The following is a 26,902-nucleotide window of genomic DNA, read 5'->3' as shown; positions in this document are numbered from 1 at the left end:
TTCTAACTTGCTAACTAGTGTCTTCTTTCAGCTGCAATATTTTTTTGTTCCTGAATTCATGCTTCACATCATCTCAAGATGTATTTTTGTTATCAACTTATTTTTAAGAATGCAATTCTATGGAACATGTTACGAGTGCAGTTTGCTCCAGAAGTGTTTTGTCAAAAACAACGTTGTCTTCATTCATATTTCATCAATTATTAGGGCTATAACCTGCGTTTCTCCACATTTTGTTTTCTTTTAATGCATTGTAATTTTGCCTTTTGGACTCTGAGGGCCGCTATAGACCAGAATGTCCCAGTTAAAGGCCATCTTCTGCAGTACCTCCCACCATTTCGGTTTTATTATTTTCCAGTCTATGGACGAGCGCATTGCATTTTACAAGGACAAACACCGTGAAGCAGGATCGCTCTTTGTTTCTTTCGTTCAGCATGTAGAACTACGCTGTTGTCGACGTGTATTGGCTGATCTTTTGAGGAATACAAATCTTATAAGAGGATCTTTACGTTTTCATTGAGAATACAACGACACTGGGGAAAGAACAATGGGACACTACGTCGGATTGCTTCAATTTATCTGGATCTTCTGTCTCAGCTCGGTGCTCGGGCAGGTCAGCTACACCATACCTGAAGAGATGGCGAAAGGCTCTGTAGTCGGTAATATAGCACAGGATTTAGGTTTGGATGTGAAGAGACTGAAGTCAGGTAAAGCCCGAATTTTTACCCGTGACAGCATAGAATATGTCGAGCTGAACGGGGAAAGAGGAGTCCTCGTTATCAAAGACAGAATAGACAGAGAGGCCATCTGCGGACAAACGGCGCCTTGTGCGCTCCATTTTCAGATCATATTAGAAAACCCCATGGAATTCTACAGTATCAATATCGAGATTACAGACGTGAACGATAACTCGCCAGTTTTTCAGAAAAGCGATGTTAAATTTAAAATCAGCGAGTCTGCCGTAAGAGGGTCTAAATTCATATTAGACAGAGCCATTGATCCTGACGTTGGGACGAATGGTCTAAGAACATATATCCTAAAACCAACAGATAACTTCGCCCTTAAATTACACGGTCAAGCAGGAGACATCAGAAACATCGAAATGGTTTTAGAGAAACCTCTCGATAGAGAACAACATGAACACCTCTCTTTAGTGTTAACGGCAGTCGATGGCGGTGAGCCGCAGATGTCTGGAACAATGCAGATCCTGATCTCGGTTTTAGACGCAAATGATAACGCTCCTGTTTTCACCCAGTCTGTTTACACAGCATCTATTAAAGAAGGCGCTCCGTTAGGCGCCATTGTTACTACGGTTACTGCGACTGATGCAGACGAGGGAGAAAATGGAAAAATAACGTACTCAGTTTCAAGTATGTTAGATCATACTCTTGGAATATTTGAAGTAAATGAAAAAAATGGTGATGTGACATTGAGCGGCAGTATTGACTACGAAAGAGCTCGAACATTTGAGATAAATATACGCGCAAGTAATAATGATGAGGGAGGTCCAGTCGACTCATGTAAATTAATTGTAGATGTCATTGATGTGAACGACAACACACCTGATATTCATATAATGTCTAAATCCAATATAATATCAGAGGACGCTAAACCTAACACAGTCGTCACCATGATCAATATAGAAGATGCAGATTCAGGTGAAAATGGAAAAGTGAAATGCTCCATAAACGATGACATTCCTTTTGCCTTGAAGTCGACATCTAACAACTTCTTCAGCTTGGTGACGGACAGTGATTTAGACAGAGAGAACGAGTCCGGTTATAATATCAGTGTGACGTGTTCTGATGAGGGAGTGCCTTCGCTTTCCAGCAGCGTAATAATCGCCCTTCAGATCATAGACGTCAATGATAACGCGCCTGTCTTTTCAAAAAAATCATACGAAGGATACATCATAGAAAACAACTTACAAGGTGTCTCAATATTCACACTGAACGCGAGTGACGCAGACTGGAACCAGAACGCCCGTGTCTCTTATATATTAGAGGACTCCTCTTTAAACGGCGTGCCCGTCTCCTCTTATGTATCTGTTAGTGCTGACAGTGGAGTCATCCATGCAGTCCGTTCTTTTGACTACGAGCAGATTAAAGATTTTCAGTTTCTTGTTAAAGCACAAGATGGAGGCTCTCCTCCCCTCAGCAGTAATGTGAGTGTGAAAATACTGATCCAGGACCAGAACGACAACGCCCCTCAGGTTCTGTATCCAGTCCAGACTGGTGGTTCTCTGGTGGCTGAAATGGTGCCTCGTTCAGTAGATGTGAGCTATCTGGTCACTAAAGTGGTGGCTGTTGATGTGGACTCTGGACAGAATGCCTGGCTCTCCTATAAACTACAGAAAGCCACAGACAGGGCGCTGTTTGAAGTGGGCTTACAGAATGGAGAAATAAGAACTATCCGCCAAGTCACTGATAAAGATGCTGTGAAACAAAGACTGACTGTTATAGTGGAGGACAACGGACAGCCCTCTCGTTCAGCTACTGTCATTGTTAACGTGGCGGTGGCGGACAGCTTCCCTGAAGTGCTCTCGGAGTTCACTGACTTTACACATGACAAGGAGTACAATGACAACCTGACTTTTTACTTGGTCTTGGCTTTGGCTGTGGTTTCCTTTCTCTTCATCACGTGTTTAGTGGTGATCATATCAGTGAAAATCTACAGATGGAGACAGTCTCGTATCCTGTATCATTCCAGTCTCCCGGTGATCCCATATTATCCACCACGGTACTCAGACACTTTGGGGACAGGGACTCTCCAGCACGTGTACAATTACGAGGTGTGCAGGACCACTGACTCCAGAAAGAGTGACTGTAAGGTCGGCAACGCTGGTAGTCAGAACGTTCTGATGATGGACCCCAGTTCTACAGGGACCATGCAGCGAATACAGAGTGAAAAGAGCATCCTGGATGAACCAGACTCTCCACTAGAGGTTAGAAATCACTGACAGAATGTTATTTTTGCATTAATCCGTTGTTCCCTGATGTTTAGCACCATGGACAGCTACTGTTTTGACTTTATGAATGAATAGGCTAATTCTAACTTGCTGATGGTTTTCTTCATTCAGCTGTAATACTTTAAAATTCTGAATTCATGAACATCCCAACTGCATATATTTAAGATTTCATTAAGAACTGAAGCATTTGTAACATGTGATTAGTGCAGGTTCGTCCAAAATTGCTTCTGCCAATACAACGTTGTCATTATTTACATCACATTTATTGTCATCCCATTACCAGGCCATTCTACGTTTTGTTTTTAAGATTTAAACGAATTGTAATTTTGCCGTTTGAACTCTGAGGGCCGCTACCGCTATAGACCAGAATGTTCCAGTTAAAGGCCATCTTGAGCAGTACCTCCCGCCGGATCGGTTTTATTCTTTTCCAGACTACGGACGAAAGCATTGCATTTTGCAAAGACACGAAACAGCGTGAATCAGGATCGCTCCTTGTTTCTTTCGTTCAACATGTAAGTTGTTGTCGACGTGTTTTGGCTGATCATTTGTGGAATATCAAAGGCCAAAAGGGATATTAACGTTTTCATCGAGAATACATCGCGACCGGGGAAAGAACAATGGGTCGCTACGTCGGATGGCTTCTATTTATCTGTATCTTCTGGCTCAGCTCGGTGGACCCCAGTTCTACAGAGACCATGCAGCTAATACAGAGTGAAAAGAGCATCCTGGATGAACCAGACTCTCCACTTGAGGTTAGAAACCAATGACAGAATCTTCTTTTTTGTATTAATCCGTCTTTTCCCTCATGATTAGCACCAAGGACAGCTACTGTTTGGACTTTATGAATCAATTGGCTGTCTCTAATTTGCTAACTGTTTTTTTTATTCATCCGTAGTGCTTTTCAAAAACGGAATACATGCTTGACATTATCCCAACGTCTTTAGAACATGTTATGAGTGCTGTTGGCTCCAGAGGCGTTTTCGGCAAAAACAATATTGTCTTGATTCATATCACATTATTTTACGGCTTATCCTCCGGTACTCCACCTGTTGTATGAATTCAATGCATTGTAATTTTGCCGTTTGGACTCTGAGGGCCGCTATAGGCCAGAATGTCCCAGTTAAAGGCCATCTTCTGCAGTAGGTCTACCTCTCACCATATCGGTTTTTATTATTTTCCCGTCTATGGACGAGCGCATTGCATTACACAAGGGCACGAAACAGCGTGAAGCAGGATCGCTCTTTGTTTCTTTGCTTCAACTTGTATGCGGCTGTCGACGTATTGTGGCTCATCTTTTGTGGAATATCAAAGACGAATCGGGATATACGTTTTCCTTGATATTACAACGACACTGGGCAATGAACAATGGGACTCTACGTCGGATGGCTTATATTTGTCTGGATCTCCTGTCTCAGCTCGGTGCTCGGGCAGGTCAGCTACACCATACCTGAGGAGATGGCGAAAGGCTCTGTAGTCGGTAATATAGCACAGGATTTAGGTTTGGATGTGAAGAGACTGAAGTCAGGTAAAGCCCGTATTTTCACCCGTGAAAGCATCGAATATGTCGAGCTGAACAGGGAAAGAGGAGTCCTCGTTATCAAAGACAGAATAGACAGAGAGGCCATCTGCAGACAAACGACGCCTTGTGCGCTCCATTTTCAGATCATATTAGAAAACCCCATGGAATTCTACAGTATTAGCATTGAGATTACAGATGTTAATGATAACGCCCCGGTCTTTCAAAAAAAAGACGTAACATTTAAAATAAGTGAGTCGGCTGTAAGTGGAGCTAAATTCATATTAGACATGGCAAATGATCCTGACGTCGGGAAAAATGGCTTACAAACATATATCCTGAAACCAACAGATAACTTTGCTCTAAAATTACATAGTCAAGCAGGAGTTATTACCAATATCGAAATGGTTTTAGAAAAACCTCTCGATAGAGAACAACATGAACACCTATCTTTAGTGTTAACGGCAGTCGATGGCGGTGAGCCGCAGATGTCTGGAACAATGCAGATCCTGATCTCTGTTTTAGACGTCAATGATAACGCTCCCGTTTTCACCCAGTCTGTTTACAAAGCGTCTATTAAAGAAGGCGCTCCGTTAGGCTCCATTGTTACTACGGTTACTGCGATGGACGCAGACGACGGCGATAATGGTAAAATTTCGTACTCAGTTTCAAGTATGTTGGACCACACTCTTGAAATATTTGAAGTAAATGAAAATAACGGTGAGGTGAAGTTGATCAGAAATGTTGATTATGAAAAAGCTCGAACATTTCAGATAAACATTCGCGCTAGTGATGAGGGAGGTCTGGTCGATTCATGTAAATTAATAGTAGACGTCATTGATGTGAACGACAACACACCTGATATTCACATTATGTCCAAATCCAATGTGATTTCAGAAGACGCTAAACCAAACACAGTCGTAACCATGATCAATATAGAAGATGCAGATTCAGGTGAAAATGGAAAAGTGAAATGTTCCATAAACGATGACATTCCTTTTGCCTTGAGGTCGACATCTAACAACTTCTTCAGCTTAGTGACGGACAGTGATTTAGACAGAGAGAAAGATTCCGGTTATAATATCAGTGTGACGTGTTCTGATGAGGGAGTCTCTTCGCTTTCCAGCAGCGTCACAATCACCCTTCAGATCCTAGACGTCAATGATAACGCGCCTGTCTTTTTAAAAAAATCATACGAAGGATACATTGTAGAAAACAACGTCCAAGGGGTCTCTATATTCACACTGAACGCAAAAGACTCAGACTGGAACCAGAATGCTCGTGTCTCTTATATACTAGAGGACTCCTCTTTAAACGGCGTGCCCGTCTCCTCTTATGTGTCTGTTAGTGCTGACAGTGGAGTTATACACGCAGTCCGCTCTTTTGATTACGAGCAGATTAAAGATTTTCAGTTCCATGTTAAAGCTCAAGATGGAGGCTCTCCTGCCCTCAGTAGTAATGTGAGTGTGAAAATACTGATCCAGGACCAGAACGACAACGCCCCTCAGGTTCTGTATCCAGTCCAAACTGGTGGTTCTCTGGTGGCTGAAATGGTGCCTCGTTCAGCAGATGTGGGCTATCTGGTCACTAAAGTGGTGGCTGTTGATGTGGACTCCGGACAGAATGCCTGGCTCTCCTATAAACTACAGAAAGCCACAGACAGGGCGCTGTTTGAAGTGGGCTTACAGAATGGAGAAATAAGAACTATCCGCCAAGTCACTGATAAAGATGCTGTGAAACAAAGACTGACTGTTATAGTGGAGGACAACGGACAGCCCTCTCGTTCAGCTACAGTCATTGTTAACGTGGCGGTGGCGGACAGCTTCCCTGAAGTGCTCTCGGAGTTCACTGACTTTACACACGACAAGGAGTACAATGACAACCTGACTTTTTACTTGGTCTTGGCTTTGGCTGTGGTTTCCTTTCTCTTCATCACGTGTTTAGTGGTGATCATATCAGTGAAAATCTACAGATGGAGACAGTCTCGTATCCTGTATCATTCCAGTCTCCCGGTGATTCCATATTATCCACCACGGTACTCAGACACTTTGGGAACAGGGACTCTCCAGCACGTGTACAATTACGAGGTGTGCAGGACCACTGACTCCAGGAAGAGTGACTGTAAGGTCGGCAACGCTGTTAGTCAGAACGTTCTGATAATGGACCCCAGTTCTACAGGGACCATGCAGCGAATACAGAGTGAAAAGAGCATCCTGGATGAACCAGACTCTCCACTGGAGGTTAGAAATCACTGACAGACTGTTCCATTTTGTATTAATCAGCCTTTCCTCATGTCCAGCACCATGGACAGCTATTGTGTTGATGTTGTGAATCGATAGGCTTTTTCTAACTTGTTTACCGTTTTCTTCCTTTAGCTAGACCTTTCAAATACAGATTCCATTATTCACTTCATCCCAATATATGTTCCAGTTTAAATATTTTTGAAAGAATTCAAGTCTTTGGATTATGTTATGAGTGCAGTTTGCTCCAGAAATGTTTTTGGCCAAAGGAACGTTGTCTTAATTAATGTCACATCATTTATTAGGCTTATTACCTGTCTAATCTACTTAATGTGTCATTTAAACGAATTGCAATTGGGCCTTTTGGACTCTGAGGGCCGCTATAGGCCAGAATTTCCCAGTTAAAGGCCATCTTCTGCACTACCTCCCACCACATCGGTTTTATTCTTTTCCCGTCTATGGACGAGAGCATTGCATTTTACAAGGACACGAAACAGCGTGAAGCAGGATCGCTCTTTGTTTTTTTGTTAGACATGTAAGATGTTGTCGAAGTGTATTGGCTGATCTTCTGTGGAATATCAAAGACGAAACGGGATCTTTACAAACTGAGAATACAACGACATCGGGGAAAGAACAATGGGACGCTACGTCGGATGGCTTCTATTTATCTGGATCTCCTGTCTCAGCTCGGTGCTCGGGCAGGTCAGCTACACCATACCTGAAGAGATGGCGAAAGGCTCTGTAGTCGGTAATATAGCACAGGATTTAGGTTTGGATGTGAAGAGACTGAAGTCAGGTAAAGCCCGTATTTTTACACGTGATAGCATCGAATATGTCGAGCTGAGCAGGGAAAGAGCGGTCCTCGTTATCAAAGACAGAATAGACAGAGAGGCCATCTGCGGACAAACGATGCCTTGTGCAATCCATTTTCAGATCATATTAGAAAACCCGATGGAATTCTACAGTATAAATATCGAGATTACAGACGTGAATGACAACGCCCCAGTATTCGAAAAACTCGACGTGAAACTTAAAATCAGCGAGTCTGCTGTAAGCGGAGCTAAATTCATATTGGACATGGCAAATGATCCTGACGTCGGGACAAATGGCTTAAAAACATATATACTAAAACCAACAAACAACTTCGCCCTTAAATTACACAATCAAGGAGGTGACATAAAATTCATCGAAATGGTTTTAGAGAAACCACTCGATAGAGAACAACATGAAACCCTCTCTTTAGTGTTAACGGCAGTCGATGGTGGAGAGCCCCAGATGTCTGGAACAATGCAGATCCTGATCTCTGTTTTGGACGCCAATGATAACGCTCCCGTTTTCACCCAGTCTGTTTACAAAGCGTCTATTAAAGAAGGCGCTCCGTTAGGCACCATTGTAACTACGGTTACTGCGACTGATGCAGACGACGGAGATAATGGTAAAATAACGTACTCAGTTTCAAGCAAATCAGGTAATACATTAGGAATGTTTAAGATAAATGAAGAAAATGGGGCAGTGACATTGACCGGCAATATTGACTACGAAAAAGCGCGGACATTTGAGATAAATATTCGCGCAAGTAATAATGATGAGGGAGGGCTGGTAGACTCCTGTAAATTGATTGTAGATGTCATTGATGTGAACGACAACACACCTGATATTCACATTATGTCTAAATCCAATGTTATATCAGAAGACGCTAAACCTAACACAGTCGTAACCATGATCAATATAGAAGATGCAGATTCTGGTGAAAATGGCAAAGTGAAATGCTCCATAAACGACGACATTCCTTTTGCATTGAGGTCAACATCTAACAACTTCTTCAGCTTAGTGACGGACAGCGATTTAGACAGAGAGAAAGAGTCCGGTTATAATATCAGTGTGACGTGTTCTGATGAGGGCGTGCCTACGCTTTCCAGCAGCGTCACAATCGACCTTCAGATCCTAGACGTCAATGATAATGCGCCTGTCTTTCTAAAAAAATCATACGAAGGACACATCATAGAAAACAACGTCCAAGGTGTCTCTATATTCACACTGAACGCGAGAGACGCAGACTGGAACCAGAACGCTCGTGTATCTTATATGCTAGAGGACTCCTCTTTAAACGGCGTGCCCGTCTCCTCTTATGTGTCTGTTAGTGCTGACAGTGGAGTTATACATGCAGTCCGCTCTTTTGACTACGAGCAGATTAAAGATTTTCAGTTCCGTGTTAAAGCTCAAGATGGAGGCTCTCCTCCCCTCAGTAGTAACGTGAGTGTGAAAATACTGATCCAGGACCAGAACGACAACGCCCCTCAGGTTCTGTATCCAGTCCAGACTGGTGGTTCTCTGGTGGCTGAAATGGTGCCTCGTTCAGCAGATGTGGGCTATCTGGTCACTAAAGTGGTGGCTGTTGATTTGGACTCTGGACAGAATGCCTGGCTCTCCTATAAACTACAGAAAGCCACAGATAGGCCGCTGTTTGAAGTGGGCTTACAGAATGGAGAAATAAGAACTATCCGCCAAGTCACTGATAAAGATGCTGTGAAACAAAGACTGACTGTTATAGTGGAGGACAACGGACAGCCCTCTCGTTCAGCTACTGTCATTGTTAACGTGGCGGTGGCGGACAGCTTTCCTGAAGTGCTCTCGGAGTTCACTGACTTTACACACGACAAGGAGTACAACGACAACCTGACTTTTTACTTGGTCTTGGCTTTAGCTGTAGTTTCCTTTCTCTTCATCACATGTTTAGTGGTGATCATATCAGTGAAAATCTACAGATGGAGACAGTCTCGTATCCTGTATCATTCCAGTCTCCCGGTGATCCCATATTATCCACCACGTTACTCAGACACTTTGGGGACAGGGACTCTCCAGCACGTGTACAATTATGAGGTGTGCAGGACCACTGACTCCAGGAAGAGTGACTGTAAGTTCGGCAACGCTGGTAGTCAGAACGTTCTGATAATGGACCCCAGTTCTACAGGGACCATGCAGCGAATACAGAGTGAAAAGAGCATCCTGGATGAACCAGACTCTCCACTTGAGGTTAGAAATTACTGACAGAATGTTCTATTTAGTATGAGTTCATAATTTTACTCACGTCTAGCACCATGGACAGCTACTGTTTTGACTTCATGAATCGAAAAGCTATTTTTAACTTCCTAATTTTTTTATTCTTTCAGCTGAAGGCCTTTTCAAATACTAAATTTGTGCTTCACATCATCCCAACGTATATTCAAGGTTTTTTAATCCATTAAGTTATTTGTAACATGTGAAAAGGCCAGTTTGCTCCACAATTGCCTCTGCCTTCTCATCATTTATATCACATATATCGTTAGCCTATTACCTTTCCAATCTACCAATTGTTTAATTTAAATGAATTGTAATTTTGCCTTCTGGACTCTAAGGGCCGCTATAGGCCAGAATGTCCCAGTTAAAGGCCATCTTTTGCACTACCTCCCACCATATCGGTTTTATTATTTTCCCGTCTATGGACGAGCGCATTGCATTTTACAATGACACGAAACACCGTGAAGCAGGATCGCTCTATGATTCTTTTGTTCAACATGTAAGCTGTTTTCGACGTGTATTGGCTGATCTTTTGTGGAATATCAAAGACTAAAAGGGATCTTTACGTTTTCATCGAGAATACAACGATACTGGGGAAAGAACAATGGGACACTACGTCGGATGGTTTCTATTTATCTGGATCTTCTGTCTCAGCTCGGTGCTCGGACAGGTCAGCTACACCATACCTGAAGAGATGGCGAAAGGCTCTGTAGTCGGTAATATAGCACAGGATTTAGGTTTGGATGTGAAGAGACTGAAGTCAGGTAAAGCCCGTATTTTTACACGTGACAGCATCGAATATGTCGAGCTGAACAGGGAAAGAGGAGTCCTCGTTATCAAAGACAGAATAGACAGAGAGGCCATCTGCGGAAAAACGACGCCTTGTGCGCTCCATTTTCAGATCATATTAGAAAACCCGATGGAATTCTACAGTATAAATATCGAGATTACAGACGTGAATGACAACGCCCCATTCTTTCAAAAAACCGACGTGAAGTTTAAAATCAGTGAGTCTGCTGTAATTGGAGCTAAATTCATTTTAGACATGGCAAAAGATCCTGACGTCGGGACGAATGGCTTAAAAACATATGTTCTAAAACCAACAGATAACTTCGCTCTGAAATTAAACAGTCAAGATGGTAATATAAAGTCCATCGAAATGGTTTTAGAGAAACCTCTCGATAGAGAACAACATGAACACCTATCTTTAGTGTTAACGGCAGTCGATGGCGGTGAGCCGCAGATGTCTGGAACAATGCAGATCCTGATCTCTGTTTTAGACGCCAATGATAACGCTCCCGTTTTCACCCAGTCTGTTTACAAAGCGTCTATTAAAGAAGGCGCTCCGTTAGGCACCATCGTCACTACAGTTACTGCAACTGATGCAGACGACGGAGGAAATGGTAAAATAACGTACTCGGTTTCAAGTATGTCAGGTAACACCTTAGGACAATTTGAAGTAAATGAAGAAAATGGTGATGCGACATTGAACGGCAATATTGACTACGAAAAAGCTCAAACATTTGAGATAAATATACGCGCTAGTGATGAAGGAGGGCTGGTAGACTCCTGTACGTTAATCGTAGACGTCATTGATGTGAACGACAACACACCTGATATTCACATTATGTCCAAATCCAATGTGATATCAGAAGACGCTAAACCTAACACAGTCGTCACCATGATCAATATAGAAGATGCAGATTCAGGTGAAAATGGCAAAGTGAAATGCTCCATTAACGATGACATTCCTTTTGCATTGAAGTCGACATCTAACAACTTCTTCAGCTTAGTGACGGACAGTGATTTGGACAGAGAGAAAGAGTCCGGTTATAATATCAGTGTGACGTGTTCTGATGACGGAGTGCCTTCACTTTCCAGCAGCGTCACAATCGCCCTTCAGATCCTAGACGTGAATGATAACGCGCCTGTCTTTCTTAAAAAATCATACGAAGGATATATCGTAGAAAACAACGTCCAAGGTGTCTCTATATTCACACTGAACGCAAAAGACGCAGACTGGAACCAGAACGCCCGCGTCTCTTATATACTAGAGGACTCCTCTTTAAACGGCGTGCCCGTCTCCTCTTATGTGTCTGTTAGTGCTGACAGTGGAATTATACATGCAGTCCGCTCTTTTGACTACGAGCAGATTAAAGACTTTCAGTTTCGTGTTAAAGCTCAAGATGGAGGCTCTCCTGCCCTCAGTAGTAATGTGAGTGTGAAAATACTGATCCAGGACCAGAACGACAACGCCCCTCAGGTTCTGTATCCAGTCCAGACTGGTGGTTCTCTGGTGGCTGAAATGGTGCCTCGTTCAGCAGATGTGGGCTATCTGGTCACTAAAGTGGTGGCTGTTGATGTGGACTCTGGACAGAATGCCTGGCTCTCCTATAAACTACAGAAAGCCACAGACAGGGCGCTGTTCGAAGTGGGCTTGCAGAATGGAGAAATAAGAACTATCCGCCAAGTCACTGATAAAGATGCTGTGAAACAAAGACTGACTGTTATAGTGGAGGACAACGGACAGCCCTCTCGTTCTGCTACAGTCATTGTTAACGTGGCGGTGGCGGACAGCTTCCCTGAAGTGCTCTCGGAGTTCACTGACTTTACGCACGACAAGGAGTACAATGACAACTTGACTTTTTACTTGGTCTTGGCTTTGGCTGTGGTTTCCTTTCTCTTCATCACGTGTTTAGTGGTGATCATATCAGTGAAAATCTACAGATGGAGACAGTCTCGTATCCTGTATCATTCCAATCTCCCGGTGATCCCATATTATCCACCACGTTACTCTGACACTTTGGGGACAGGGACTCTCCAGCATGTGTACAATTACGAGGTGTGCAGGACCACTGACTCCAGGAAGAGTGACTGTAAGTTCGGCAACGCTGGTAGTCAGAACGTTCTGATAATGGACCCCAGTTCTACAGGGACCATGCAGCGAATACAGAGTGAAAAGAGCATCCTGGATGAACCAGACTCTCCACTAGAGGTTGGATATTTCATAATAGACACATTGAGTGTATAGGAAGGTTTCAATGATGTGCTTTGAAGTTTCCAAGCCGCCATCTTTGTATTTAATGACCAAAAACTGTAGAATAACAAAGCAACCAGTTTGTCTTATTATAATGGGGATAAGGCTGGGAATCACTCTGATTATTTGATACCACGTGAAACCCTCCTATATTTGTTGAAAAAACATTGGCATTTTGTCATCAAACATTTCAGCACCATGGAAGGTAAAAATATGTGAAATGTATCGCTATCATCATGTCTTCTCTGTATATGTTATTTTTGGTTGATTGTTGCAGTATTATTTTACGTCCCTAGGTGCCACTGTGTATTAGTTAGAGGATGGTGGTATCACTTTCGTGAGTCCCCCTTTTACCTCACAGATTGAAACACTGTAGGCCTACCACGTATCAGTCAACAAAGGAACTGTTTTTGAATAACTCTTAACCATTTCTCGTTGTGTGATTGGCTATTTTTGATCTCCTAACTTCAGCTTTCACGTGGATTTTAAAAGAATGAATCTTCATGGTCGTGGATTAAAAGGGGTGTCCTTTCCGCTGTTCCTTTTCCTTTATATTGCTGATGCATCGCTCGGGCAGGTCCATTACTCAATTCCCGAGGAAATGTCGACGGGTTCCGTCGTGGGGAGCATCGCTGTGGACCTCGGTTTGGATGTCAATAGACTGAAATCCGGTCGTGCCCGTATATTTACCGAGGATGATAGTGACTACATCGGGCTGAATTCGGACAAAGGGACGTTAGTTGTCGCCAAGAGAATAGACAGAGAAGTCCTTTGCGGTCAATTGTCTCCCTGTTCTTTACATTTTCAGATTATATTAGATAACCCAATGGAGCTGCATCGTATAGATGTGGAAATTCTTGATATAAATGATAACGCCCCTGCTTTCGCTAAGAAAGAGATGAGTTTTCAGATTAGCGAAATGGCTGTGAAGGGATCACGTTTTTCGCTTGATAGTGCAATAGATCCTGATGTGTCATTGAACACGCTTCAAACATACAAATTAACTCCTACGGATCATTTTAAATTGAACATACTTTCTCGTCCCGATGGTTCAAAATATGTGGAAATGGTTCTGGAGACGTCGCTAGACAGGGAAAAAAAAGACGAGCATAAATTAATATTGACAGCATTTGATGGTGGAAATCCTCAACGATCGGGATCGGTTAAAATTATCGTTATTGTTATGGACGCAAATGATAATGCTCCTGTTTTCAGTCAACCCGTTTTCACGGTGAATGTGCCAGAAAATGCGTTGAAAGGGAGTGTGATTCTAAAAGTCAGCGCCACAGATATAGATCAAGGGACAAATGGAGAAATCGTCTATTCTTTCTCTCAAAATACCAACAGTGCATTGTCTCTATTTAATATAGACATCAATACTGGGGAAGTGACTATGTATGGGGTATTGGATTATGAAAAAGCTAAACATTATGAAATTGATGTGGAAGCCAAAGATAAAGGTGGATTAACAGATACAAGCAAGATAATGATTGATTTAATTGATGTCAACGACAATGCGCCAGTTATTAATATCATATCATTCTCAAATCCCATACCGGAAGATTCTGCGCCAGAGACAGTCATTGCAATGTTCAATATCAAAGATTTAGACTCAGGTAAAAATGGTCAGGTTAAGTGTTTCATCAGCCCAGATTTACCTTTCAAAATGAAGCCGACCTCATCTAATTTCTATAGTTTGGTGACTGACGATGCTTTGGACCGTGAGCTAGTGCCAGAGTATAACATAACAGTGACAGCCACTGATGACGGATTCCCCCCTTTCTCTGTCAGCAAGACAATTACTCTGAAAATATCGGACGTCAATGACAACACCCCAGTATTCTCACAACAGTCGTTTATTGCATACATCAGTGAAAATAACTTGCCTGGGAAGTCAGTGCTCTCTGTCAAAGCCAACGACAACGATTTTGGAAACAATGCACGCATTTCGTATTTCCTTAATGATAACCGGGTTAATGAAATGTTGACATCAGCTTACTTTTCAATGAATGCAGAGAGTGGGGAGATAATGGCCATGCGATCCTTTGACTTTGAGCAAAGAAAAGAGTTTACAGTTAGTGTTAAGGCACAAGATGGAGGCTCTCCTCCCCTCAGTAGTAACGCGAGTGTGAAAATACTGATCCAGGACCAGAACGACAACGCCCCTCAGGTTCTGTATCCAGTCCAGACTGGTGGTTCTCTGGTGGCTGAAATGGTGCCTCGTTCAGTAGATGTGGGCTATCTGGTCACTAAAGTGGTGGCTGTTGATGTGGACTCTGGACAGAATGCCTGGCTCTCCTATAAACTACAGAAATCCACAGACAGGGCACTGTTTGAAGTGGGCTTACAGAATGGAGAAATAAGAACTATCCGCCAAGTCACTGATAAAGATGCTGTGAAACAAAGACTGACTGTTATAGTGGAGGACAACGGACAGCCCTCTCGTTCAGCTACAGTCATTGTTAACGTGGCGGTGGCGGACAGCTTCCCTGAAGTGCTCTCGGAGTTCACTGACTTTACACACGACAAGGAATACAATGACAACCTGACTTTTTACTTGGTCTTGGCTTTGGCTGTGGTTTCCTTTCTCTTCATCACGTGTTTAGTGGTGATCATATCAGTGAAAATCTACAGATGGAGGCTTGAGCGTCACCTTTACAAATCAGGTGTAAATCTTCCGGTTATTCCGTGTTACCCGCCTCTCTATGCTGACGTAGGGACCGGTACCTTGAAGCACGCGTTCAATTACGAAGTTTGTGGAACGACTGAGTCTCGCAAGAGTCAGCTGACCGAGTGTGCCCGGCCCTTCAGTCAGAGCACCTTGAACCGGGACCACGATGTCCCTCAGACTATGTCCAGGTCTACAACGCACTCCATGGATTTGATAACAGAGGTGAGACCTCACAGATGTCTCCACAGTTAGTTTGCCAATGCCGTTGTTTGTAGTGGTCAGAGTGATAAGGAGTCCTTTAGGCCATTTAAACATCTTCAAAGTCAGCAGCAATACAAGGACTATGAATACAGAACTATGTTTTGTTCAGCTTTTTCTTTGTTGTTCTTGCTCAGTTACTTTAAAAGTATACAGAGCTGTGGTGGCTACCTGGTTGTATCCTGACGTTAGTTTAACAATGTTTGAACATTTTTGAAATGCCTTGCATCTTACTAGGGTGAATGCCAGTGTTTGGTTTAGATACGGAACTGAGTACATATTAAATACACATGTGTTATTCGGTTGGTCCTGTATATATCAAATGCAGAATGTATATATTCTACATTGAACAGATGTAGTCTATTATGGGATATCATTGTGTGTATTCTTCCAATTCTAAACGAGCACCGTTGTGCACGTTGATCTGTTATGAATGTGGAGGCGAGCTGCTGCATTGAGGCGTGTAGCCATGCTGAAGCATCACTGCAGTGGAACATTTCCTCCACGTACCCATGGACAACACACACACACACACACACACACACACACACACACACACACACACACACACACACACACACACACACACACACACACACACACACACACACACGGTGCACTTTAGATTCAATGACCTAGTTCCCTGCTTTACATGCTGCCGCCATTTTCCCTCTTTCTAGACTTATTATTTTATGAAGCCTGCACTGAGAGAACCAGAGGGTAACGAAAAGAACTAAAGAAATCCTCCTTCAGTAATAATATAGATTGAATAGAGCAGAAGGAAGCTGGAGGAAGGCTGTAAACACGATGCAAGGGTGAGGCTAGGGAGAGAACGTGGGCAGACGTGATGGAGAGCCTGCGAAAGGGGGAGGGTGGGAGGGAGTTGTTGCAGAGAGGGGAGAAGCAGGAGGGGGAGGGGAAGAGAGACACGCTGTAGCTGGTTCAGCCTCCACCATCCCCAGCGCAGCATCCGTGTTTGGCGATGCTAGGGAGCCATTTTGTTCAGCCTCTCTCTCCCTTTGTCTGCTGTTAGAGAGGAAATAGGAGAGAGTGTGTGTGTGAGGGTGTGGGTGTGTGTGTGTGTGTGTGTGTGTGTAGGGGGGGGTGTCATGTGTGTAGCATGGGTGCTTGGGACTGACAGGAAGGTCCATAACAGGATGTATTTGTGGTGTGAAAGAGGGATGAAAAGAGAGGGAATGAGATTAGAGAAAGAAGGCTCTGCTGTACAGTTGCGTAAGGAACTGGGACAGGGTGATAATACAGTGAAGATCAGGCTCATAGCAGTCAGTCCAGAATTAGACCAGAGTATATTGCCATCTAGCTGCATGTAAGACAGAAGCCCTTGATGACAGTGACTCTGAATGGGGCTGAATACACCCCACCCTCATTCCCTTCATGTAACACGTTCTGGTTTTAAATAGGTTTCTGCTGTTGTATCCTAGATGTGTTTATATCTACTAGACTACTCAAGTGGAGCGTGAAACTTGCCAATGCTAGCAAATGCCTCCAGTAACAATAATGCTTCCTTGTGTGGCTTGAAACAAGGAGCGTATTGTATTTGACTGTGTTTTAAGCTAATTGACAATATCAGAATGGCATGTGCCTTGAGAAGCACCTGGACTGTACTATGAAATGCATTTGCTGTGTGTGTGTGTGTGTGTGTGTGTGTGTGTGTGTGTGTGTGCGTGTGCGTGTGCGTGTGCGCGTGCGTGTGTCTGTGTCTGTTTGTGTGTTTTATCCGTGGGATTGTGATTGTTTGTAACTTTATTTTGCCATGAGGGAACAGTGGTGGGCGGGGCACTCGTAAACACTCACCAGAGGGCAGGAAGTGAGACGTGCTGTGAAGCCCCTGGAGAGTTTGGTTTTAACGACACTAATGCCACACATGTGTGTGCTTTACCTGATGTGACTGCGCTCCAATCATTAGGTCGCAGGTTCCCATTATTTGTTAGCTTGGGAAGGGTTTTTACTGAGGGTTGTAAACCCTTGTAGTTAAAAGTGTCCCCACAGGGGGTCAAAGTTCATAGTCATCTAAAGGTTTCATCCTGTTTTCTAGTTTTAATTCAGACCATGTGTCCACGTATCATGTTTGCTTATAAACACTAGAAGCAACATCACTCATTACATAACTCAAAATGCAATGGCTTGCTCCAGGATGCAGATGGAATCAATGTAGCAATTATTTTCAAGTTAACTTTTTGCGCGTTAATAGATGTGCCACAGGTCAAAAGTTTAAAAGAACAACAGGTCCCACATGTTGGTCCTAAAGGCTTTTTACCGCCATCTTCAGTGAAAGTTTGTTTACCAGTCTTTGTGTGTGTTTTGACCGGGATGTCAGTTATGTGGCTTTGGACAAATACACAGATGCGCGTGCATATGCACCTAATACTGTCAACAACATCATGGGCTAAATGGAGTAGGGTACACATATTGAGGTCTGTAGAGCTGTGATTCCAGTACTGTGGCAGTTCCACTCTCTTCCCTGGCTGGGCCTTGTTGAGCTTTACATTGTCGCTGTGTTTCTACTCATCATTTATGTTTTAGTAGCTAATGACACTAAGCATCCTCATAATTTCATATTGAGCTCATGTGGATGTGCACCTAATCATGAGTTACAGACATCAAACAATACAAGTTGATGTTATAGGCTATGTTGTGATACGTTACCTGGCTTGTCATGAACATCTATAGGTCTCCTAAGCCTTGCATTATGCATTATTTTTGAACTGTTCCAATGCTTCCCTGTCATGCTTCTCCATACAAGAAAGTCCAGGGTGACCCTAAGTCATTCTAAAATGGTGGTTCTTCTCCCCATCTCGATATGATGCTTTTTTTCCTTTTCCTTTATGTTTTCTTTATCTTTAGAGCTTGTGGTTGAGATTGCCAGTGGCGTTCCTTTGATTGTGGGAATGCTAATGTGTTTAAGGGTTATGTAAGGTAACTAGGTCTGAACATATCCTTTCTAGAGTTGGTTTTTGGGGTTTGTTGTAGTAGTAGTTTGGGAGCCAATTTAAATTGTTCCCATCAGAGGTAGTAATGTTAAGCGAGGCTTTCAGAATATAGAAAATATTGAGAACTTTTGAATATAAAGCAGATGCCTTTGTTTGTTGTGTATAGGTTGGTTTCAGTAGAAGTGGGATTGTGGAAGTCTGTCCAGTCTGATCATTTCGGAAAGGATTACACCAGGGATTAGTTAGAGCAGTGGGACTGCGAGGCAAAGATACACATACATGCACACACACATGATGATAGGCCGATACAAATCAGGGAATAGGCAATACGTTGTGAACTCATTGTCCTCTGAAACAGAGAGAGTGTGTGTGTGTGTGTGTGTGTGTGTGTGTGTGTGTGTGTGTGTGTGTGTGTGTGTGTGTGTGTGTGTGTGTGTGTGTGTGTGTGTGTGTGTGTGTGTGTGTGTGTGTGTGTTCGTGTGTGTTCCAACAGTGTCAAATCAGGCTCACAAACATTATGACTTGGGTTTTTATCAAATTATTATATTTAACCTTCCATTTCTGACCATTATATATTATCCTTTACCATTATAGTGAGATGACCTATGTGAACGTACACCATATGGTTATGGTGTGTTATTGCATACAGTGTTACTGCACGAGTGTTACTGTGCAGGTCTGCTAGTTTTACTGCTCAGTCTGGTGCAAAAGACACTCTTGCTTTGAGTCAGTCCCTTTCCCTTGTTCAGCCTTCCTGATGTCATTTATTTCTCTGCATCCTTCCCCTCCCCCTCTCCAGCTGCACCACACTGCTGCAGAGAAACGAGGAGAGAGAGAGAGAGAGAGAGAGAGAGAGAGAGAGAGAGAGAGAGAGAGAGAGAGAGAGAGAGAGAGAGAGAGAGAGAGAGAGAGAGAGAGAGAGAGAGAGAGAGAGAGAGAGAGAGAGAGAGAGAGAGAGAGAAATAGAGACAGAGAGAGAGCTAACACTAGCACATCCTTTATTTTCCTTACCAAGCAATGCATTGCCTTATTCTGTTCAATTCTGAGTCCATGCTAGCCCCATCAGGTTTACTACAAAGCTAGTTTGCCTCTTTTATCCATTTCATCCATAAAACCATTAATTGTATTTTATTATCATATCGTATGAAACATCATTGCTTATGAATGACCTTTACCAGATCACCATTAACTGTATTCATATACATAAGACACAGGGCAGGTCTTTTGGATATCATGGAGTCTGCGAGTCAAATCCAATTCTCCATCCTCCATCTTTTTTTCTAGCCCTCTTTTTTTTCCTCCATCGATATCTCCCAGGAAGCAAGGTGGGCCGTGTTGCCACAGCAACAAGCTGACTCACTGGCAGGATTGTACCACTTTCCGAGTGGCACAGGGGGGGGGGCAGCAGCAAGCGTAGCCGGAAGTGTGCTAAGCCCCCGTATGTGTTGGTGTAGAGAAGGGAGGAGCCCCCCTGTGTTCTTGCTAGGAATAACATGGTCTTGTTGCTCGAGACCGGGTTGGTGGGAGATGGGGAGGGAGAGTGGGAGATCTGTGCTATTGGGGGGGCTGTGCTGTGAGCATGGAGGGGGGGGGGTGGGGGGGAGTTTAAAGGGAAATGGACCTGTTCTCTCCTTTGTGTATATAATGGCGTATATTCATATCTACAATCACATGTTTTTTTTATTTTGTGAGGAAATCGTTAGTGTACTGTTATTAGGTGTTCACAGAGTATCTCTGGATACCTACTGTTATTATGCTTGTCTTTCTATCTAGAAATGTTTTAATTTGGTAAATGTTCTTTACGTGACTTGGATGTGTTATGGTTTATAAAGTGCCTTATTGTTATTACTGCTAGACTGCAGTCACATGACATCAAGATCATGTAAAACCATGGTCTTATGGTAAAGAAAGGCAAGCCCCTTTTAGGTGTTCTGCTGTGCTTTGTCTGAAAGGATGAGCACACACACACACACACACACACACACACACACACACACACACACACACACACACACACACACACACACACACACACACACACACACACACACACACACACACACACACACACAAAAAGAGGGCTAGAAAAAAAGATGGAGGATGGAGATGCACAATGCATCACAGCATGTGACCAGCTCATTAATAAGGCATGGCAGCCGACCCTGCCTCTCCTATAGGCCCTCTGCTGTCGCTATAGGGTAGTGCCCGCTTCAGGGTCCGGGCTGTGTTTTGGCTCCTTTACTATGGTCTCTGACCCCCTGCACTGACCTTCAAATAACCTCAGCCCATCTAGGATGATGTTTATTCCAATGAGGTCATCATATTGCTATTCCACAGGCTACTGCTCAGATGGACGAAGAATAACTGCGTGTTTGTTCTTATGTTTTTATTTGTGTTTAAACCACCACTGTAATCATCATTTTCTGGAATTAGCACAATAATAACAACACATCCATCTATCCTTCCTTATCTCATTCCATATGCATTTGTGTACCCATGTATTACTATTTCCCTCAATTGGTCAATACTTATTATATTTTAATATTACCTATTTTTCCCTCTTCCTCTTTTTCTTTTTTTTATCTTTCGATATCTAATGTGATGTATTTTTCAAATGTGCTGTACTATTTTTTCATTAAGCTTTTCCTAAAAAAAATGTATTGCTGTTTAGTTGCTCACAGGCTTTACAGTTTAAAAACACAACACATCATAATTACATAGAGTCAGACCAGTACCATAGGCATAGTTCCACATCACCACACAATGATCCCACTTCACAGTGGATGAAGAAGCAGGTAAGTATGATGGTGAACAGCCCCTTCCAAACAAACGTTATATTTTGGATCACCAATCTAACCGATATCTCTTTCTTTCTCTTTTGTTCTCTCTCTTCCATGTTCCCTTCCTGTCTGTTCCTGCTCCTGCCTCCCCTCTCCTACCGCCTGTTACGTCCCTGTCTCTCCAAACAAGGTAAGACACATCCTCTCTGCTAACTGAGTTAAAACACAGATACACATACGCATGGCAAACGTTACTGACAAGCGCACAACAACCAAAGTGTCTGTTTAAAAGCAACCTTCAGTTTCACATAAAGAAATCCTACAAACAAAAAGTGCTACATCACAAATTGAACATCAAAATGTGTTTTGGCTCAATACTATAATGGGGGGATTATAATAGGTTGGGGTACTGGGATATAATTATTTTGATTAGCATGTCCTTTGAGACAAATATATTAGAAGAACAAAATTTGAAAATATAGGCAGACCATTTTAACAAAGAAAACAAAGTATTTAGCCAAAATATAAGCTTATTCATATATAGGCTCAATGTTTTTGCCAATGTCAATACCCCTGATGACACTTACAGACTGACACCCACACACACACACACTCCTGAGGCTGATCAAACACTGGACAGCTGCGTTTGGGTCTCTTGATGATTTCACCCCATCCCGAGCTGGGGAGCAATTTGTTTATCATCACTAGGTTCACGAGAAAGTGGGTGCTTCACGAGAAGTTCTATGTATTACTGAAATCTTTAACCGATATGGTACAAAAACGTAAGCAGTATGCCTTCTAATGAAGGTATTTCAGTGCTTGGGGTCAGACGATACATTTGACTCAAGTATTGGATTGTATACCTGGTCGGGATTACACTTTACATGGGGATGGCATGCCTACACAAAATACACAAATGTGTATTTGTCCTGAAGTCCATAAAGCTATCTTTTCCCTCTTGAGCATCATGTCTTTATTAGTATCTCCATACCTCTATGTCACTCGCTTGTGATAACTTAACCAACCACACTTTCAGTGTTTTAGACTGCTGTTACCTCCTACCATTGTTTTTATTTTTTTCATCCGTCTTCACTTTCAATCATGGAACCGGCACATTCAGTTTACCATCTCAGAATAAAAATATTTTCGACAATGCTTTGTCTTTTTTTGAGACATTACAAAATTGCCATTTTAACCAATGAGCACTGTGTATTGTTATGGAGGGTAAAATTTATAACATATATATATATATATATATATATATATATATATATATATATATATATATACATATATATATATATACATATACATATATATATATACATATATACATATATATATATATATATATATATATATATATATATATATATATATATATATATATATATATATATATATAAGAAGTAATCAGCAGCCAATACTGAGTCACTGAGAAAGAGCCTTTGTGAGGCAGGTTCCGCGTGCCTTGTGCAGTGACAGCGGAGAGAGTGCAGGGGCACTGCTCCGCCGCCTGTGTGGCGCTGTCCACCCGCGTGGTGCTGAAACCGCTCCGTTTCTCTCAGTGAGGCAGCCGCGCTCCCCCCTCCCTTTCCCCGTCTCTCACGCTGACTCTCTACTGCTCCCCCTGTCGCCCGTTTTACTCAAAGCAGATGAGGGTTCAACTGGTTAACACTGAATAATTGCATAATAATAATAATATATAATAATGTAATAATATATTCGACCGTCGTCTATCTCACATCCGTGTTATGCCAACGAAATTGACCCCGTAAATAATTTGCATTGGCAGCGGAAAGATAAACACTGTAATTGTATCTTTGATAATAGCAACATATGCTTTTATATTGTTTTGATGGGTAAAACTGGCCTAAGATCTAAATTATTTGAAATGTATTCACTCTTATGTATGTGTGCGTGCACATGATTGAATGAGAGAAAGAGAGAGAGGAAGCAGGGATTGGTGATGGGGGGAGAGAGAGAGAGAGAGAGAGAGAGAGAGAGAGAGAGAGAGAGAGAGAGAGAGAGAGAGAGAGAGAGAGAGAGAGAGAGAGAGAGAGAGAGAGAGAGAGAGAGAGAGAGAGAGAGAGAGAGCGTGTTACTTACCTCCATACGGGTCTTTCATGACGGCTGCTGACAGAATCATCCGTGCATCATCCGTGCGTGTCTCTGTAGTGCTCAATGACGTAGGGAGTAGACTGCACTAGCTATCCATGACCACAGGAAGGCATCGATGAGCCTTGTCTGCCACAAGAGTCCACTGTACCTGCAGACCAAAGATTGTGGAATAATAACATAGCTATATAGGAGGTATAGATGGATTTGGAAGATGAGTGTGAACAATTAAGCATTTATAGACACAATGATTATGATTTGCTTTTTTATTTTAGTTTGGTTTATTTATTTTAGTCTTTGATTCATTTATTTCCAGGATGTTCTTAGAGGTTAGAGTACAGGTGGATATGATAATAGTTAAATATATTCCGGGTAAGAGACCGAACGAACGTAATGTTAACTGATATATTCTCATCCATTCATGGGCAAAACGCTGTAGAATAATACTGGAGTGATGCAGTAGACGTTGGATTGAGGGCTACTATACGTCACTATTCTCCAGGCGCTTGCTGAAGCCCTGATTGGTAGAACACCGTGCACCAATCACGAACAGAACTGTACAAAGAGATCTACTGCATCTCTCCCGTGAAGCCTCATCCCCGCCATCGTTGCATGGGTTAGCGAAAGAAGGGGACGCGCATGGAGACATAGACCCTATGTGTATCATAACTGCAGAATATGAGGATTTATCAGCATTTTACGGCATGCCTCGTTGTATCCACTGGCCTTTGTAAGGAATTAAATGGAAAGCAATGCGTTTCATAGACCGCGGGAAAATGTGGAGGAGACGACATGCATGGCAGGTGCTTTTGTGGTGGCATCACTTCTTTCTCTTGTGGAATACAATAGACGGCCAGGCTCGCTACACCATCCCGGAGGAACTAAAGCAGGGCTCCTTGGTTGGGAATATTTCGAAAGATCTAGGATTGGTTGTCTCTGAACTCTACCAACGTAAATTACGGATAACGTCCGAGGCTGGGAGGCAGTATTTCACCATTGACCTGGCGAAGGGAGAGCTGTTGGTGAGTGAGCGGATAGACAGAGAGGGGCTGTGTGGACCCAAGTCACCGTGTCTGTTGCCTCTGGAGGTCGTCATAGAAAACCCGTTGCAGCTGTATCATGTCGATGTGGAAATACAAGACATTAATGACAATTCACCCGATTTCGCTACAAAAGAAAATATACTAAAAATAGCAGAGCTCGTTAACCCAGGTGCGAGATTTCCTTTGGAGAACGCACGGGATCCCGACGTTGGGTCGAATTCAGTGCGCTCCTACGTTATTAGTAAAAACGACAATTTCAAATTGAACGTTAAAAATCATAAAGACGGTCGAAGAATCCCCGAGCTAATCCTGGAGAAGTCGCTCGACAGGGAGAAACAACCTGTGCACAGGCTTGTTTTGACAGCCGTAGACGGCGGTGATCCTGTGCGGTCGGGGACTTCTGAAATAATTGTGACAGTGATTGATAATAATGATAACGCACCGCAGTTTGAAAGACAGCTCTACGAAATTAATGTAACCGAAAACACAACACCTGGGACTGAAATAGTGCGCGTCAAAGCCACGGACGCAGACGAGGGTTTAAACGGAGAAATTGAATATTTCTTTCGAGAACAGACGATTGATTCAATTTTAGCCTTGTTTGATATTGAGCATCTAACTGGGGCTATTGTAGTTAAGGGGGATTTGGACTATGAGGAATCGAATGTTCATAGGTTTGACGTCGTTGCCAAAGACAAAGGTAACCCGGAGATGGATGGGCATTGTGCTATTGAAATAAGGATAATTGACATTAATGATAATGCACCTGAAATAACTGTGACGTCTATAACGACACCCATCCAAGAGGACTCGGCTATAGGGACGGTTGTTGCGCTTCTAAGCGCCAAAGACCCAGATTCGGGTGACAACGGTAGAGTAAAGCTGAGCGTTTCTTCAAACTCTCCGTTTAAACTTAAGCCGTCTATTTCTAATCATTACGCGTTGGTCACTAGCGGGGCTCTTGACCGTGAGAACAACGCCCATTACAAAGTTAAGATAACTGCAGTTGATCTGGGCAAACCATCACTGTCTAGCGAGAGAATTATAGGTGTTGACGTGTTAGATGTGAATGACAATCCTCCGGTTTTCTCCCAGTCGTTGTATACGGTTCACGTTAAAGAGAATTATCCAGCGGGTAAAATACTGTACTCCGTGTCTGCTAATGATTTAGACCAAAATGAGAACGCCAAGCTGTCCTACTCCATCCTGGACTCTAAAGTGCAGGACGTGTCTGTGTCCTCCTACGTCTACATCAACTCGGAGAACGGCAGCATCTACAGCATGCACTCCTTTGACTATGAGAAACTGAAGGTGTTTCAGATTCAGGTGCAGGCAAAGGACCACGGTTCTCCGTCTCTGAGCAGCAACGCTACTGTTCATGTTTTTATTCTGGACCAGAACGATAACGCCCCCTCTGTTATCTACCCCTCCTCCGCTGTCCACGGCTCCCTCTCTCAGCAGAGGACGTCCCGCTCCTCCAAAGCAGGCCACTTGGTTACCAAGGTAACAGCTGTAGATGCCGACTCGGGGCATAACGCCTGGATCTCCTATAGACTGGCAGAGGCCACAGACGCCTCTCTGTTCGCTGTCAACCTTTACACAGGGGAGGTGAGGACTAAACGGGCTGTGTCTGAGCAGGACGACTCCTCTCAGAGACTGCTCATAGAGATTAAGGACGACGGGGATCCGGTTCAGTCCACCACCGTCACCGTGTCCGTCCTGTTAGAGGACGGTCTCCACGAGCCCATTCTGGACCTCAGACACAAGACGGACGATTCTCACAAGAAAACGGGGAGAATGGCTCTGTATCTGATCCTCTCTCTGGCCTCAGTGTCTGTGCTCTCTCTGGTGACTTTCCTCATTCTAGCTGTTAAGTGTCTTAAGAGCAGCAGAAGCAGTGGTAGCTGCTGCATGAGACGGAGCGACAGTGAGGACTACAAGAACCCCAACAGAAACCTCCAACTCCAGCTCAACACTGACGGGCCTATTAAGTACGTGGAGGTCCTGGGAGGAGACATGATGTCTCAGAGTCAGTCCTTCAGGTCCTGTCTCTCTCCCACGTCAGAGTACAGTGACTTCACCTTCGTTAAACCCAGCAGCACCACAGACTTTAAAGACATGATCAACGTCTTAGACGCCTCTTTACCTGACAGCACCTGGACCTTTGAGAGCCAGCAGGTGAGCAGTTGTGGTTGAATTGTAAAAAGTAAAGATGTGCTATTGCATGATGCTGTTTGATGTTTGATGATGCAGGAGGTGATGAATG

General features: G+C 43.2%; 3 protein-coding genes across 40 annotated transcripts in view; all 3 read left to right on the top strand.

The window, feature by feature from the left end:
* Window positions 1–26,902, top strand: part of LOC115552155 (protocadherin gamma-C5) — a 297,188-nt gene that overhangs the window by 232,625 nt on the left and 37,661 nt on the right. For 4 of the 38 annotated variants that reach the window (XM_030368010.1, XM_030368008.1, XM_030367997.1 and 1 more), the window contains exon 1: window positions 4,162–6,721. The exons of 24 other annotated variants lie outside the window; for them this stretch is intronic. In XM_030368010.1, the coding sequence (XP_030223870.1) occupies window positions 4,331–6,721 (2,391 nt within the window). In that variant the 5' untranslated portion in view covers window positions 4,162–4,330. Of the gene's footprint in view, window positions 1–4,161; window positions 6,722–7,056; window positions 9,755–9,831; window positions 12,774–12,799; window positions 15,709–26,902 lie in introns of those variants that run through there. 10 more of the 38 variants (XM_030368004.1, XM_030367989.1, XM_030368006.1 and 7 more) reach the window with 10 other exon arrangements.
* LOC115552197 (protocadherin gamma-A8-like) lies at window positions 379–2,971 on the top strand. The gene has a single exon (XM_030368051.1). The coding sequence runs from the start codon at window positions 545–547 to the stop codon at window positions 2,954–2,956; it is 2,412 nt and encodes an 803-aa protein (XP_030223911.1). The 5' UTR covers window positions 379–544; the 3' UTR covers window positions 2,957–2,971.
* Window positions 24,176–26,847, top strand: LOC115552166 (protocadherin gamma-C5). The gene has a single exon (XM_030368023.1). The coding sequence runs from the start codon at window positions 24,346–24,348 to the stop codon at window positions 26,830–26,832; it is 2,487 nt and encodes an 828-aa protein (XP_030223883.1). The 5' UTR covers window positions 24,176–24,345; the 3' UTR covers window positions 26,833–26,847.

The sequence above is a fragment of the Gadus morhua genome, chromosome 10 (genome assembly GCF_902167405.1).
Source record: "Gadus morhua chromosome 10, gadMor3.0, whole genome shotgun sequence".
NCBI classification, from domain to species: Eukaryota; Metazoa; Chordata; class Actinopteri; order Gadiformes; family Gadidae; genus Gadus; species Gadus morhua.
Note: the sequence above shows the minus strand (reverse complement) of the source record. Positions and strands in the feature narration are given on the sequence as shown.

Excerpts from the sequence above, each read along its gene's own strand:
- LOC115552197 (XM_030368051.1), top strand. The coding sequence starts at position 545 with ATGGGACACTACGTCGGATTGCTTCAATTTATCTGGATCTTCTGTCTC.
- LOC115552166 (XM_030368023.1), top strand. The coding sequence starts at position 24,346 with ATGCGTTTCATAGACCGCGGGAAAATGTGGAGGAGACGACATGCATGG.